Source organism: Balaenoptera musculus, chromosome 15 (assembly GCF_009873245.2).
Source record: "Balaenoptera musculus isolate JJ_BM4_2016_0621 chromosome 15, mBalMus1.pri.v3, whole genome shotgun sequence".
NCBI classification, from domain to species: domain Eukaryota; kingdom Metazoa; phylum Chordata; class Mammalia; order Artiodactyla; family Balaenopteridae; genus Balaenoptera; species Balaenoptera musculus.
In genome coordinates, this window is record NC_045799.1 from 64,179,050 (window position 1) to 64,194,801 (window position 15,752).

General features: G+C 37.4%; 1 protein-coding gene across 6 annotated transcripts in view; it reads right to left on the reverse strand.

Moving 5' to 3' along the window:
• Positions 1 to 15,752, reverse strand: part of SMG1 (SMG1 nonsense mediated mRNA decay associated PI3K related kinase) — a 96,153-nt gene that overhangs the window by 64,349 nt on the left and 16,052 nt on the right. For 2 of the 6 annotated variants that reach the window (XM_036825388.1, XM_036825389.1), the window contains exons 2-7: positions 10,714 to 10,772; positions 7,388 to 7,551; positions 6,706 to 6,861; positions 4,711 to 4,847; positions 3,158 to 3,216; positions 1,938 to 2,151 (exon numbers count right to left, since the gene is read on the reverse strand). In XM_036825388.1, the coding sequence (XP_036681283.1) occupies positions 1,938 to 2,151; positions 3,158 to 3,216; positions 4,711 to 4,847; positions 6,706 to 6,861; positions 7,388 to 7,551; positions 10,714 to 10,763 (780 nt within the window). In that variant the 5' untranslated portion in view covers positions 10,764 to 10,772. The remainder of the gene's footprint in view (positions 1 to 1,937; positions 2,152 to 3,157; positions 3,217 to 4,710; positions 4,848 to 6,705; positions 6,862 to 7,387; positions 7,552 to 10,713; positions 10,773 to 15,752) is intronic. The other 4 variants (XM_036825385.1, XM_036825391.1, XM_036825387.1 and 1 more) reach the window with 3 other exon arrangements.

The following is a 15,752-nucleotide window of genomic DNA, read 5'->3' on the forward strand; positions in this document are numbered from 1 at the left end:
ATGCTATAATCTATACAATGCACAGAATATGAATGAATGCTAAAATCAAGTGAAATACTATGAAAAAAACAGGATATTCAGGAGGTCTCACAGTATCATGCCCACATTACTCACTAATTACAAAGGGAGAAAAATAAGCCTTCACAATGGAAAGATCTGGTTGGTCATCACCTCAACCAAGTGATGAAACTCTTCATCTAAGAGTTATGTGAACCTGAAGCTTTATGCCTGCTAGTGTGATACAACACTAAGTATGAACCCATGAAGTATTCGTGACCAAAATATTTGAACTGACTCTAATCAGGAAGGAATAATCAGACAAGCCCAAAACGTAGAACATTCTACAAAATAAGGGGGACAAAAAAGGGTGCAGAGAATTGTTCTATTTAAGAGGTTAAAGAGGCACATCACCATCTTCAAGAGATTAAAGATTCATCAATACATGAACCTTGATGGGATCCTGGGTAAGACAAAAGTTATAGACATCTTAGTGGCAGCTGGAAAATTTGAACATGGATTGTCTTATGTGACAAAATTAATTTTCTTATGATTATAATGTTGTTATATATGAGATTAGCCTTAATCTTAGGAGAGGCATGCTGAAGTATCACAGGATAAACCATCATTATGTGTGGAATTTATTTTCAAAGAGTTCAACAAAAAATCGTGTCTCTGTGTGTGTCTGTGTCCGTGTCTGTGTGTGTGTAGAAACAAAACAACTGCAGCAAAATGTTAATAAGTGATAGATCTAGGTAAAAGATATACGGGTGTTTAATATACCAGTCCATCTGTTTTCCTGTGGATTTAAAATTTTTCAAAATAAATACTTGGGGAAATGTTCATAATATGAAAACTGTATGCAGAATAAGCCAAATTTGGTGTTATGCTGGGTAGTTACAAATTATTTTCTGAATCTTTTCCAAAATTTTTTCACAACCTCTATAATCAAATAAAAATAAAAATTTTAAAGACAGAATAGATTTCTCATGTTTTTTAAAAATTATTAACCAAAATAAAACATATCATGAATTGTTTAATAAAAAAAGCAAAATAAATAAAGATATCAAATATTCTAAAGACACCACATCCTAAATTTTTAAAAACATTAGCTCAACAAAAATTGAATTACTTATAACTTTGCTCAAAATTAAATTGGGAATGATCTTTCAATAATTCAGATACAGGGACTTCCCTAGTGGTGTAGTGGTTAAGAATCCGCCTGCCAATGCAGGGAACACAGGTTCGATCCCTGATCCGGGAAGATCCCACGTGCCGCAGAACAACTAAGCCCAGTGCCACAACTACTGAGCTTGCGCTCTAGAGCCCACGCACCACAACTACTGAAGCCCGCGCACCTAGAGCTGGTGCTCCGCAACAAGAGAAGCCACCTCAATGAGAAGCCCGCGCACAGTAACGAAGAGTAGCCCCCGCTCGCCGCAGCTAGAGAAAGCCCGCGTGCAGCAACGAAGACCCAACGCAGCCAAAAAAATAATAATAATAGTAATTCAGACACACAATTATTTATTTTATATCACTAGGAGTAAGAATTTTTGACATATTATCAAAACTTCAGGCCCAAAATAAGTTGTGGTGTTTAGTTTTTATCTCCCTCAAAAAATGTGAAGCCCCCTTCTACGTGGCTTTCCTCATGGAGCTCCTATTTTCAAATCTGTAAATGATTCTAGTACTACACAAATTCAAAAGAAAGCTTCTAAAAAGCAAAAAGACAAAATTTTTAAAATAATTTATTTTAAATCTACCTTTAATGTGTATCATTTACTCAAATTCAGAAAGAGGAGTTTTATTTACATCATATATCAATCAGTAGATAACTCCTATTCTAAGTTTCCTTTCTTCAAGCTCCCCTTCAAGGATGTGTGTTAAGGACAACTTTCTTCCCAAGCACATCATCATTCCCCCCAACCCTCCATTCTTACCTGCATTACGGATGAAAAGGCTTTCTTTTCTCCTACAGTCTCTAGTGCTTTGTAGGTGGCACATAAGTAGAGGAGTTTAACTTCATCTTTTGCAGATGAGCTAAATTTGCTAAAAATCCATTTGAAGATCTTCTCAGCCTCATAGCTCAGAGAAGCGCAAAGAAGGCCAAGACAGCAAGCTCCCTCCTGTCTCAACTCCTGAAGCAATTTGCTACTGTGTTTATTTTAATGCAAACAAAACAAAATACACAAAAAGCTTAAGCTTTCAAAGATGACAAGAATGACACATCTTACAATAGAATGAATGCCTTAAATGATTTTATAATTTTTATTCAAACTACACAAAAGGTTGAAATTTTATCCACTTTAAATATTCTCTCTATTCTGTCTCCTGCAATGCCAAAAGTATCTTTGTTAAGACTTTAGATTTTCTTTTATAGAATCAATTATTTACAAACAGTAAGGAAAGGCTTAGAAATACTAAAATTCAGACTTCAAATTCCATCTCAAACTACATTAACTGATTCGCAGAAAAGGGCAGCAACAAGTGATCAGATAAAACACACTATATAATTATATACTTGGTAATATTCAATATGTAAGGACTATAAAATAGGAAATGGTAATAGTTAAATACAGTAAACTTGAAGGACAACACTGATTTAAGTATTATATTAATGAGAAACTATATAAAATAAAACCATCAAAAAGCAGTAAGGTTTGTGACCTGCTGAGATGAGTTTTGGATGCTTTCCAACACTGCAATTCTTTGGGAATCACCATATGAAGAGATGACTGCACACCTTTGGAGAACCCCAGTAGCCTCAGAGAATAGATGGCCTGAATCCACTGTTGCCCAAAGAAGGAAGCTCCCTTTCACATCTACTCTCTAAGCAGTTTCCAAATGCTCTAGTTTACAAAAGTTAATCGCATTCATTCACACTTGCATTAAGAGTTTGTCATTCTACAAGTCAATGCTCAATTATTCAGTCATGTTGACAAATTAAAAAAAAAGAAAAAAAAAGAATGGCTCTCCCTTTCAAGTGGATTCCAATTGTATTCAGTGGTAATTAATGTTTAAATACTTTTACACAAATAAAGATGACAAGAGAACCCACTGAAACATTAAGTAGATGTTCATAAATGAAGCCAATGGGTTTATCTTCTTGTACACTTTTTAATAGTTTCTAAAAATATATTTTAGTCTTTTAGTTACTTACCTTTCATTAAGCACATCATGTACAGCAACCAAGATATTATCCAATTGTTTAACTAGTACCTTAAAAAAAAAATTAATAAAAACTTCAGATTCCTATACTTTTAAGAATAACACTGGGTACTTTTTTTTTTTTTAAACTTGTGTTTCCCTCCAAATTATAACTGGACCACACCTTACTTTTCTTATTATTCCCAGGTCCCAATTATATCATAAGTTAAGAGTGTCATAAGTTTCCTTTCAGACTCTGAAAGAAATTTACCCATAGGAAATATACAGCCATGATCATCAATGGGGGAAAAAAAAAAAACTCAAAAAGCTTATTTTATTTACTCTGAAATGCATTTTTAAAACAAAAGATGGACTGATGGATAGAGGAAGAGGTAGAGAGATATATGATAAAGTCATACGATAAAGTGTTAATGACAGAACTTAGACACTATGATATTCACTGTAAAATTCTCTCAATTTGCTGTGTATTTGAAATTTTTCATAATAAAATGGGGAGGGGGGTTGGAGGAAGCTTGCTTTGAACCAAATGTTATTTGACTCACTATACCATTTCATTAATTTTCTCCTGTTCTATATCAAGTTCTTTTTTTAACTATGTATTTATTTATGGCTGTGTTGGGGCTTTGTTGCTGCGTGCGGGCTTTCTCTACTTGCGGCAAGCGGGGGCTACTTGTCTTTGCTGTGCGCGGGCTTCTCATTGTGGTGGCTTCTCTTGTTGCAAAGCACGGGCTCTAGGCACTCGGGCTTCAGTAGTTGTGGCACACAGGCTCAGTAGTTGTGGCTCGGAGGCTCTAGAGCGCAGGTTCAGTAGCTGTGGCGCATGGGCTTAGTTGCTCCACGGCATGTGGGATGTTCCCGGACCAGGGCTCGAACCCGTGTCCCCTGCATTGGCAGGCAGATTCTTAACCACTGCGCCACCAGGGAAGCCCTATAGCAAGTTCTTAATTTAACATTAGGAGACTTACCTGGAGGGTAAAGAAATTTGTAACTGCTCCTGTACTTTATTATTTTTGTTGGCCGGGCCACACGGCTTGCAGAATCTCAGCTCCATGATCAGGGATTGAACCCGGGCCACGGCAGTGAAAGCCCGGAATCCTAACCACTAGGCAACCAGGGAACTTCCTCTTGTACTTTACTCTTTAAAGCGTTTTTCCATTTATTTAGCCCTGGCCACCAGACCAAACTTACCCATAAACGGAATATGTACCTCCTACCCCAATTTCACATATGAAAAACAAAGAGATATTCTGTCCTGGAACACAGAAAAAAAGTTCCAAGGACAACAGAATAAATGTGTAAAAGGTCAAAAGCACTTTATTGCAGAAGGAACCAATGTGGTTCTAACATTTGTATAGATAAATTACAGATTAAGGGCATTAAGTTCTAGACCATCATAATATAGGCCAAATCAATCTGGAATAAGGAATCCCTATTATTTTTCCTTGGAAGCAAAACTTTTCCCTTCTTAAACCACTCTAGGTAACATTATCTACTGAACTATGGAAAAATGAAACTTATCAACATTTCCAAACATACTATACTGACCAGCTTATTTTCTGGTTGCTGAATAAATTCTTTCAACTGCTTTACAGTAGCCAGTCTTCGGTCTCTGTCGTCTTCCCGGGTGATCCTCCGAAGAAGATTCGACAGTCGAGACTCATCAGAATAAGACATCGATCGCTCTGTGAATATAAACATTGAGTATGAATCAGCACAGAAACTTTACAGCCCAAATATTTTAAAGTATACTAAAAATCACAGTCCACCAGACAATAAAAGCTCAATGAATGTAGGTCCTGTGACACTTCTGTTCATCACTATAAACCCAGCCCCAGCAGACTGCGGGCACACAGCAGACCCTCAAAAAAGATATGCAAACACCTCATTCCAGAGGACCAACTGACAGAGAAAAAAGAAAGGCTTAGAAATTATTCTCTTCGAAACTGTTCCAAACTGTTTTCAACATCTAGGTAAAGAGCATAGGTAAGAAACTTCAACAGGTTAGGGATAAAGTCTCTATCAGGCAGAAACAGGTTACATGCTTCTATTTCTCACCTAGGTCTCCCACTGGAGGGGAGCCTCTTGTTCACATCATCATCATTTTCCTAGGACAAAGTTTTGGTGAATTGCAATCACATATTCAGTTCAACAAATGTCTACTTACCACCTACCATGTGCAAGCATGCTGCCACAAGTGGCAAATCAAAACTCTTCTTCCCTTTTTTAATGACAAGAACAAGCAGGAATGCTCAAAATGCTGAACACTACTAATAAAGATGGCTTTAAGTACTAAATTTTTCTTTTTAAGTTTTCAGCTGTGCAATTCATCATAATTAACCCATGTACATTAACACAAACCACATTAAAGGGTCTGACAGTTTCATTTCTAATGAATGAAAGGGAAATTGATCATAAAAGAAATTACAACATCTGAGAGAAGGAATAAGATCTTTAAAAATCCCTAGCCTGTAGAGTATTTTCAGTAAGGATGACTGCTAAAAATGTATTTAGGTTACTAGTCAGGAAATCTAGGTTCTATTTACAATTATGCCCCTAGCAAGCTGCATAACTCTGAGCTTGCAAGGGGGATCTAGACTAAATTAGCTTTAGAGTCACTTTCTAACTCTATCATACCTAAAACTAAGACTTCAAACACTGGTGTTTTTTGTTGTTTTTTTTTTGGCCACACCACTCGGCATGCAGGATCTTAGTTCCCTGGCCAGGGATTGAACCCGTGCCCCCTGCAATGAAAGCGCAGAGTCCCAACCACTTGACCACGAAGGAAGTCCCTTCAAACACTTTTATGAGACAGTATAGCCTTTGACTAGTCATTTCACTTTAGAAAATTTATCGAAATCATTTTTTTAAAACTGCATGCAAAAAAAAGCTATATACACAAAGATGTTCACCAAGATACACACAACACACACACAAAGCCCTCACTGGGAAAAAATGGTCATAAACTAAATGTCCAAAGAGTAATTATATCCAACAAAGTGTATAAATCAGAAATCTTGATTTCTTAAGCAGCTTTACCAATACAATAAATTTCTCTTTTAGAAAAAAAAAATGATCATTACCTCTAATCCTATGAATTTTTGAGACACTTTACCTATAGAGTGAGGCTTGTGTTATAAAGCAAGAAGCAGTAACTGTGTATTTAACTTTAGAAAAGGGCCCAGTCCATGTACACCCCTACCCTCACCCTAGAGTTCAAGGACTCGCTGCAGTAAGAGCCCACTATACATTCAGTATCCACTATAATCAGGAAAATCCTTTCTTTAAAATCTTACCCAGTCTTCTAATCTTATTTTAAGAGAATTCTCCTTTAAAAAGTATTAAAAACCTTCTTGTGGGAATTCATGGTAGGGAACAGTTCACAGGAAAAGGAATGCAAACAATTATCACCTGCACATGTTTCTCAACTCAGTAAGCTAACCAACTCACACAGGTGCAAGGCACTGGTACAGAAAGAGGCATTTAGGAGATGTCTCAGCGGAGGCTTGTGTGATTGATTGTCCCCAGTTTACCCAGCCTTACCCTGTGATTTCCTCATGTCTTTGATGGCTAACGCACGACTGCCATGCTGAATACTGGTGAACTCAGGGCTGGTCACATTGTTAACCCTCAGCTCTTGCCCCAACGACTTCCGACCATAAGTATTTTCCCCAGATCCTCCATTGACACTGTAGCCACCTAAAAACAGCAACATTTACATTATTTCAATAGGGCTCTTTGTTTCACTCAATCAATTCCTGATAGTTCAGGTTCTTCTGACCCAATCTGCAGGTCAACCAGCCTTGGCTTCTACTCTTTCCCTGTGATGCATGCATTGATTTCATTTTGTTATCTTCAGTGGAAGATAAGAAGAGAAATGGAAACTAAATTAACTCAGATTTTGCACTTGAAAACTTTTTAGAAGTCTAGAGGAGAGACAGTAGTCAGGAAAGCCTTAGTGATAATATTGTATTTTGGGGGCAAGGAAACTGCATTTATGTATTGTGTGTGTGAAAAGTACATTAAAATTTTTTTTAAATTAAGGGGGTAAACTTAAGAAGTTTCAAGAACAGCACTGTGTGTAACATTTATATTTTAAACATATTAGAAGAGAGAGGTGAGGGAGCGAGAGAGAGGGAAGGAGGAAGAAAGGGAGAGGCAGCTAGGTTAAAAAAAACAAACGCACAAAAAACATGCCTCTAGCAGCAAGGAAATATATATATACCCTTTTCGTCATTGTGTATGTCAGCGTGGATTCTGGTATCATCGTGCCTTTGCCGAGACACCACAGCTGCATTTGAAGGTTGCAGTCCATAAGAGGAAGACCCACCCCTATCTCTGGATGAAGAATATTTTAAATTATCTGGGTCGGCTGATGCACTATCAGTCCTGCAAAGAGAGAAGAGTATAAGGTTACAACTTTAAACAAACACTTTGATAACCCAAATCATAAATTTTTCTTTCATACATGCCTCTCTCTTCTCATTACTATTATACATAAGCACTCCAATGTGTAATAAGAAGTCTTTCAAGTGGGAAAGGATTGTCAATGGATGAAATACCAGCTTTTCAGCCCCTTCTGCTATCTAAAGACCCATACAGAAATATGAATAACTACCAGGACTAGGTGCTCAACGCAAAACTTAACAGGTTTTAGCACTGAAAGTTCCACGTCCTAAGAACTCCCTCAGTCCCAGGCAAACTGAGATAGTTGGTCACCCTGGTCCCAGGATTCTTTTCACATGACTTAATAAAAGGAATAGTTCTTCCTAAATCTCCTCCTCCCAGAAGAGGGTTTTAACCAGAGGAAAAATTACAATCTTCCCAGTCATAAAAATAAAAAACACTGGCAACATATCAGGCAGGGGCAATGTGTTACCAAATTATTTTTAAAGTACTGCCTCATGGCAATGTGGCTCTCTCTCTCTCTCACCTAAATTTGTAACTTGACTATTTGGTGGGAAAATAAATTATAGAATGAAATTTGAAAGCAAGCTCAATAGGATATTAGGAAAGAACACATTAGCTGCAAAGATTATTTTAATGTATGGCAACACTGAGGACTTCACTGAAGATTCCTCATATAAAGGATATCTATTAAAATTATAAAAAGTGAGGAAAATAAAAGCAAGGTATCAGGAATCCAATAAAGCTGAAGGTTGCAGTCCATAATCTATTTAAAATTCAAGTACCGCCTAGAATAATCCAAGATACCTGGATATTAACAAGTTGCTCAGCCCCAGGATAAAATTAGTACCCTTATCTAAGGATCATCTCTATGCCTCAATGTCCCCATCAGTAAAATATGGAGCTAAACTTTATAATTTCTCATGAGCCTTATTCTTCCATCAACCATATGGTATCAAGAAATAAGAAAACACTAACTACCCTATGGCAGCATATGAAAAATACCAAGAAAAAGGTTCCTCTGCTTTGATATTTCTTCTGAGAGGAACAACCTTCTGGAAAAAAATCACTTTTATGATACTTACTAAAACACCTTCTGCACCCATAATTATTTGGAAAAGTTAAGGACGCTGGCAAGAGCAGAAACTAAGTTATTCCTCAACCCCCATGGCCCTCCCCTATGTGTAAAAAAAAGCGTCTGTGTATTTCATTTCGAGTTTATCATCCTTTCGTTGCCCCCCCGCAAGAACACTAAATATGAAAAGGTGCATAGGCTCAGACACCCTGATCTGTACCTACTGCAACCACTGTTAATATAGAATGTAGACAAATAGGTTCAATTAAACTTGGATACCTACGTGGCACCAATCTAAATTATTCCTAAAGGCTCTCAATCTGAAACTTGATAAAAATCCATAACCCTAGCATACTATGCATATAACTAAGGCTCCATAGTGAAGTATCTTCTTCAAACATTCAGAGTTCACTTGTTGACAAAGCTCAGAACTTCCAACATATGAAAAATAAAATCTATGGAATTTCAAAAAAAAAACGTATTAGGATATTTTCTAAGTATACTAAGTATAAGCATTTAAATGCCTTTACCACTAAATGGAGCGTGACAACTTTTTAAAACTAACATAATGATCTACCCCCATGTATCTAAAATAGCACACTAAATGAGCACCTATAATAAACCATAACATACCATTAATTTCTAAAAGGGAACTGAAAAATAAAAGAGAACTGATGAGCTTTTCTGGCAGATTTTGAACCTGTCTATATGTATAGCACCTAACACAACCTAGAAAAGGAAGTTGTTAGTAAATGAATGAATAAAATAATTCTAAAACATCAAGATAACTGAAGTCTACCAATATTTAAATGAATATTTAAATAATCTGAATTTCTAATTTTCATTATGCTTATGTATCACATATACTACTCTTACCATTGAGAGTTAAATGTTTGTATCTTTTTCTGGTGACATACCAGTAAACACAAGGCAATAGAGAATATGGGTTAAAAAAAGATCTGGGCTCAAATCCCAGCTCTAGCACTGAAAAGGTATGTGTGACTTTGCACAAGGAACTTAATTTCCAAGCCTCAGTTGTCTTTTGCATAAAATGGGGATAATACCTATCTATGACGTAATGTTATTGTGAGGCTTAAGAGATAAGTTCTTAAGAAATACTTAGCTTACAAGGTACACTTGAAGTTATTATGACCATAATAGTAAATATACTCAAGGTTTTCAGTCTAAACAAATAAATATAAATAGTTCATAAACATATGAATATGATCAAAACAAGTTTTTATACTCAATATACAATAGCTGATTTTAACCTCTTCACTGAAGAAATTAAGCAATCTACTGCTACCAACAAATCCATTTCTAACTAGGAAGCACTGATTTCAAACTAAACTGAAAAAAAAACAGGAACAACCTCCCAATTTGTTAGAAATACACGTTTTTAAATCTCATTAGTTATAAATACCAAGTTTTTTTTTCAGAATTTGAGTTTTCAGAAATATAGCAAAAAATTCACTAGGGTAGAACTACTGTCTCAGAACTGTCTAAAAACTCCCTGGTTGCTAAGTTCTTCTAATACAAACTGATCAGAATATTTCTAACCAGAATTCAAGTTACAGGTATTCTGAACCCAAAAGCACAAAATAGTTCAGCATTTATATGAAATCTCTATTTTATAATATCTAGACAGCTTAGTTCTCAAAAAGTCAATATCAGGCAGTTAGCACCAACAAGATCATCCCAGTCCAATAAACAGAAAACTGTTAAGAACGGAAATGAGCACTTAAAATGAGGCAATCAAAGGCACAAAATAGAAAATGCAGATTTGAACTCAAAGAGGCAGGCATAAATGTTAAGCTAGTTATAAGGGCTGAAAAAGCTATCATCTGCCAGAATTAGTGTCTCAATTTAGTGATAAAAAGAAAATGTATCTGTTAAGACTAAGTATCCTAGCAAGAATCCAAAAATACCTCCACAGCCCCTTTAATACTCTAAAAATATTATGGAGAGAGAGAGGAAAAAAAGAAATGCATAAATTCCCCAAAATGATTAAACTGAAGTTAAAGCCTGATGTACATGCCACATGAGAGGTAAGTTTCTAAAGCTCATACCTCAAAAATCGCATACTGTATAATATGGAGCCTTTGTGATGTTTTTGCATCAAGTCAATCTGTAAGACAGTAGTTACAATATTAGTGAAGACAGTGGATTAAAACATTTGTTGTTCAAACATGAAGCAAATATCATTTATGGGTTAGGTGCTTTTAATTGCACGATGGCCCTCTAGGGTTCATATGTTGAAGCAAAAACTGAGATGGCATGCCACTCTGTGCCTTAGAGAATAGAGGCTTAAGGTGGCAACAAAAAAATTTTTAGTACAAAAGAATTTAAATGTTAACTATAACATACAAATCACATGCAAATATAGTTACCGCTCATTTTAGTCACCTATTCTCAATATACAGAAAATGTAATAAATCTGAGAGGTTATTCATTTTCAATGACCCAAGCCCTCAGACCTCACATCAACAATCTACCACGTGTTAGGGGATAGTTAAGTATCTCCTGGCTAAATGTGGTCTTGTGGTCCAGTTCTTGAGGGGGAAAAGTCAGCCTGGAAATGTGAAGTCAGGGAATTCCCTATCAGAAAACATTTCCATAAAGCACCCCAAAATGACTTGATGCAAACACCACACCTAGTGGTGCCACCGGAATAAGCATCATATTGCTTCAAGTTGTTTTTAACTAGGCTTATTAAAGGATTTCGTTCTCATGGTGAGATCTAATTTGTAATGGATATCAACTAGGAAATGATATTTGCACTAAAGCCAATGAGGTGGGAAAGCATTTATTCTCTAAAGCAATGGTACTCAAAGATAGATAGCATCACTGTCACAAAGCAGTTGTAGGATATGCTCTGAGTTTTTCATACTAACAGTTAATACCACTAAAACTGATTTACTTTTTAAAAATAAATTCAAGGTTATCTCTGTGATATCTCTTACTCACCTGGATTCAGACATACTTTCAAAAAAGTACAAGAGAAAAGGTGAAACTATGCATAACTCTGAGGCTCGTGTACATCACACTTTCACATTAGAGACATTGCTCTAAAGTATGAGTCTATGGCTAAAAAATTCACTTGGGAGGCTCAGGGACTTCATTATATGAAACTGTTTCCACAGGAGAAAACAGTAAGTTCAAATTTAATATAACAGAATTGAACCATCATGCCAAAATTATAAGCTTACCTCAATTTTACTATAAATATTAATGGTTAATATTTCTTAATGAAACTTCCTTAGCTACTTAAGTATTAAGTGTCTACAATACCAAACCCATGCAATTTATGGGTTCTTTATTACCAACTTTTAATCATCAATCAAACATCAACTAATTAGTTTCTGCAGCCTCAAAATATAAAAATATATTTAACTATTGTTGTAAAACTGTAAAGAATTTTACCTTGCCCAAAGAGAGATCTGGCCTTAACCCTTGGCTTCTGGAAGGTAATCTCTAAACTCTTGGAATATAATGCCTAATAAGAGTGTCCTTGGGCTTCCCTGGTGGCACAGTGGTTAAGAATATGCCTGCCAATGCAGGGAACACGGGTTCGAGCCCTGGTCCGGGAAGATCCCATATGCCATGGAGCAACTAAGCCCGTGCGCCACAACTACTGAGCCTGCGCTCCAGAGCCCGCGAGCCACAACTACTGAAGCCCGTGCACCTAGAGCCCGTGCTCCGCAGCTAGAGAAACCACTGCAAAGAGAAGCCCGTGCACCCCAACGAAGAGTAGCCCCCATTCGCTGCAACTAGAGAAAGCCCGCGGGCAGCAATGAAGACCCAAAAGAGCCAAAAATAAATAAATAATTAAAAAAAAAAAAAAGTAAAAAGAGTGCCCTTGTCCACCTGGGAACTTTGGGTCACACTAGAAAGTATAACAATGTGATCTATGTATGGTGGGGCCTTTGAATCACACAGATCAACTCAACCTCTAGTAGGGCTGGAAACTAAGTTCATGCATGTGGGCAGTCAATCATGGAGCCCAAATAAGAACTCTGGACAGGCTGGGCTGGGCTTCCATGGCTGGTAATACTCCATATGTATTATCACACATCAATACCAGGAAAGTAACACTGCTCACTACTCCACGGGGAGAAGCTCCACATTTGGAACTGTCGTAGACTCTGCCCTATGCACCGTTACCCTTGGTTGATTTTAATCTGTATCCTATAGCTGTAATAAACTGTAACCATGAGTATAACAGCTTTCAATGAGTCCTATAAGTCCTTCCAGTGAATTATCCAACCCAGGAATGGTCTTGGGGACCCCCAAACTTGCAACTGCTATCAGTAGTAAGGGTGGTCTTAACAGACATGCTCCCTCTAACTCTGCACCTATATGACTGAATATACTCTAACCCAAAATTTAAAGGGTTGTAAATTTTGTTTTTATGTAATATCTTTAAGCAAAACATAGAAAAGATTCAACTTCAGTATAGTTTATATCCCTCCCAAAGAATCTCAAACAGCCTCTATTGACAGACCTCTAATCATATTAACCACAAAGGACAAACAAAGTAACTAGGAGGGTACTACATTAGATTTTAACCTTTGCTTCATGTGCACAAGTGTCTTCAGTGTAAAGGCTGGTGAATACACCACTCCCGTGTAGTTCCCTATCACTGAGTCTTCAATGCTGCCCGTGACTCCCTAGCCAGGGTTTTCTGCTTTCCAAAACAGCTTTCAAACTTTCTGCACTTTTCTCCTTTCCCCAGCACTACCACTGATAACCTTACAGATTCTTGCTATATAAGAAGTACAAGTTTTTCTACAGCACTCTGAATAGTAAGAGCTAAATTTTGAGCTCATTTTAATAAAGTCTGGTAGGCAACCTCCCCAAGCAGTTTACATACATTTATCACCTCATTTAATCTTCAACATAATCCTATTGTGATTATTGAAGATGGTAAGTTACCTTCTTACAGATGAGGTAACAAAGATTCCATAACTTACCTAAAGCAGCACAGCTAATTAAAGGCAGAGCAAGAACTCAAACTCAGTTCTAACTTTCAAGTTCTTCAACACTCCACCACTGCCTGCCAACCTCCTTCCAGCAATCTACAAATTTACTTATGTCTGCACACAGAACATTTCTTCCCATCACACTCACATAATGGAACAAGTAAACCTCCTATCTGCAGTAACCCTTTGGATTCATACATGCCCCTACCTTCTGAGGTAAGCCTTGCATCTCTGACTTTCCCACTGCTCATCACAACATCAACATATGAACACATTCAGGTCTTTCCTTTAAGAAAACAAAAACAAAAACCTTAATTCTCTTTCTCCTTCTAAAGTTAATTGTCTAGATAGATTCTTCACAGCCAAACCTCTTGAAAATTTATTTTCCTTGCCTTCACTCACTTTCCAACTCACTGTAACCAGGGTCCCACCCTCAGCACTCCACAGAAACTGCTCCTGCCCAAGTAGCAACTGCCACTGGTGGCCTACTTGTCTCTAAAATCCCACAAGCCCTTTTCAGTTCTTCTTGCTCAATGCCCCCAATGACTTGCTTTGCTTTTGACAACTCTCTACTACTCACACTTTCTCAATACCGATCTAAAGGGTTTTTTTAGTAATTTTAATTCCAGTGATTCTCTCTACTTTTTTCCAGTCCAAGTACTTTCTTTCTTCTTAACTTCCTTCTTTAACCAGTTTAGATTTCATGGTTTATCATTTCAATAACTCTTGCCAATTCCCTTAACCTGCCTTAACATTTCCCTCACACCAATCTGGCAAAATCCCAACCCTGCATAAACCCAATTATCAATTCCATCATCCATCAGTAAGCACCACATTCCCAGGTCCTCCAATGTTCATCTCCCACATGCACTATCCAGACATTCCCCATTCTCTTCAGATTCCAAAATACTCTCCTAAATCCCTGACAAATTCTCTCCTTCTTCTTAACCAAGAGGAAAAAAAAAAAAAAAAAAAAGATACCATAACACACCTGCACCCAACTCTAGGCCTTGATTAGGATTCTATCTATGTCTACCCTCTCGTAACTTTTCACAGTCTTTCTCCTAGGGAGTCTACCTTTCCCACCAAACTGAATGCTCTCCTTAAACATGTAAAATTTTCTAATATCTCCAATGTAAAAATACAAAAACATATTTAAAAAAAACACAAAAAAAACAGAAAAACTCCATCAATTGCACGTCCCTCCAACCAACCAATCTGCCTTTGCTCTTTGCAGTCAAACTAAGAATTGTCTCTACTCGCCGTATCATTTCTTTACCTCCACTAGCTCCTCCAGCTACACCAATCCAACTTCTGCCCTATCACTTTTGGCAAAACCAACTAAGACCTCCAGGTTGATAAAAGCAAGATATATTCCAGGCTGCTTCTTACTCATCCTCTCATAGCAGGTTTTCACAGGGCTGCTGAGCAGGGTTGAGCAGGCTGTGGCCTACACAAAGGTGCCTTACAGAGGAATGAGGTGGGCTGAATGAAAACTTCTTTTTAAAATCCTTACAATAACTTGGGCTCAGATCCTGAGAATTCAAAGTAACCAGATTCTTCCCTTCCTTTCGCTTATAGTATGTTATAGTCTGTATTTCTTGCTGCCTCTCCGGTTCTGCTTTTTCAGGAACCTTTGAAGGCTTGCTCAGCCTCCTCTACCAAATCACTAAATCTTGGAGTTTCTCAAAGCTTGACCACAGGCCCTCTATGCATCTCACTTTGTACTCTCTCCCGCAATCCATGCCGATGGCAGTACTTACCACCTATGTGACATCGACTCCCAAATCCAGGCCTCCATCATAGATGTCCACTCTGAGGTCCAGACCTATATACCCAACTGTTTAAAAAAACAATCTTAATGTTCTAATGCCTCAAACACAACTGGCTCCTTTCTTCCTGGAACCCCCATTTTAATAAATGGTGCCATCTTCAGGTATTTTCCAATAAATGGCACTATTTGGCCAGTCAGACACAGTATGTTTCCCACCTCCAACTCTCACCTCTCTCCCACTTCCCCTCCACAGTGCAACAAAAATAATTCTTATAAAACACAAGTCTGATGTCCTCCCACTGCCCTTTATCATCTTATGTACCTTACTTCCCTTTTCAGCTAACTCTCCACA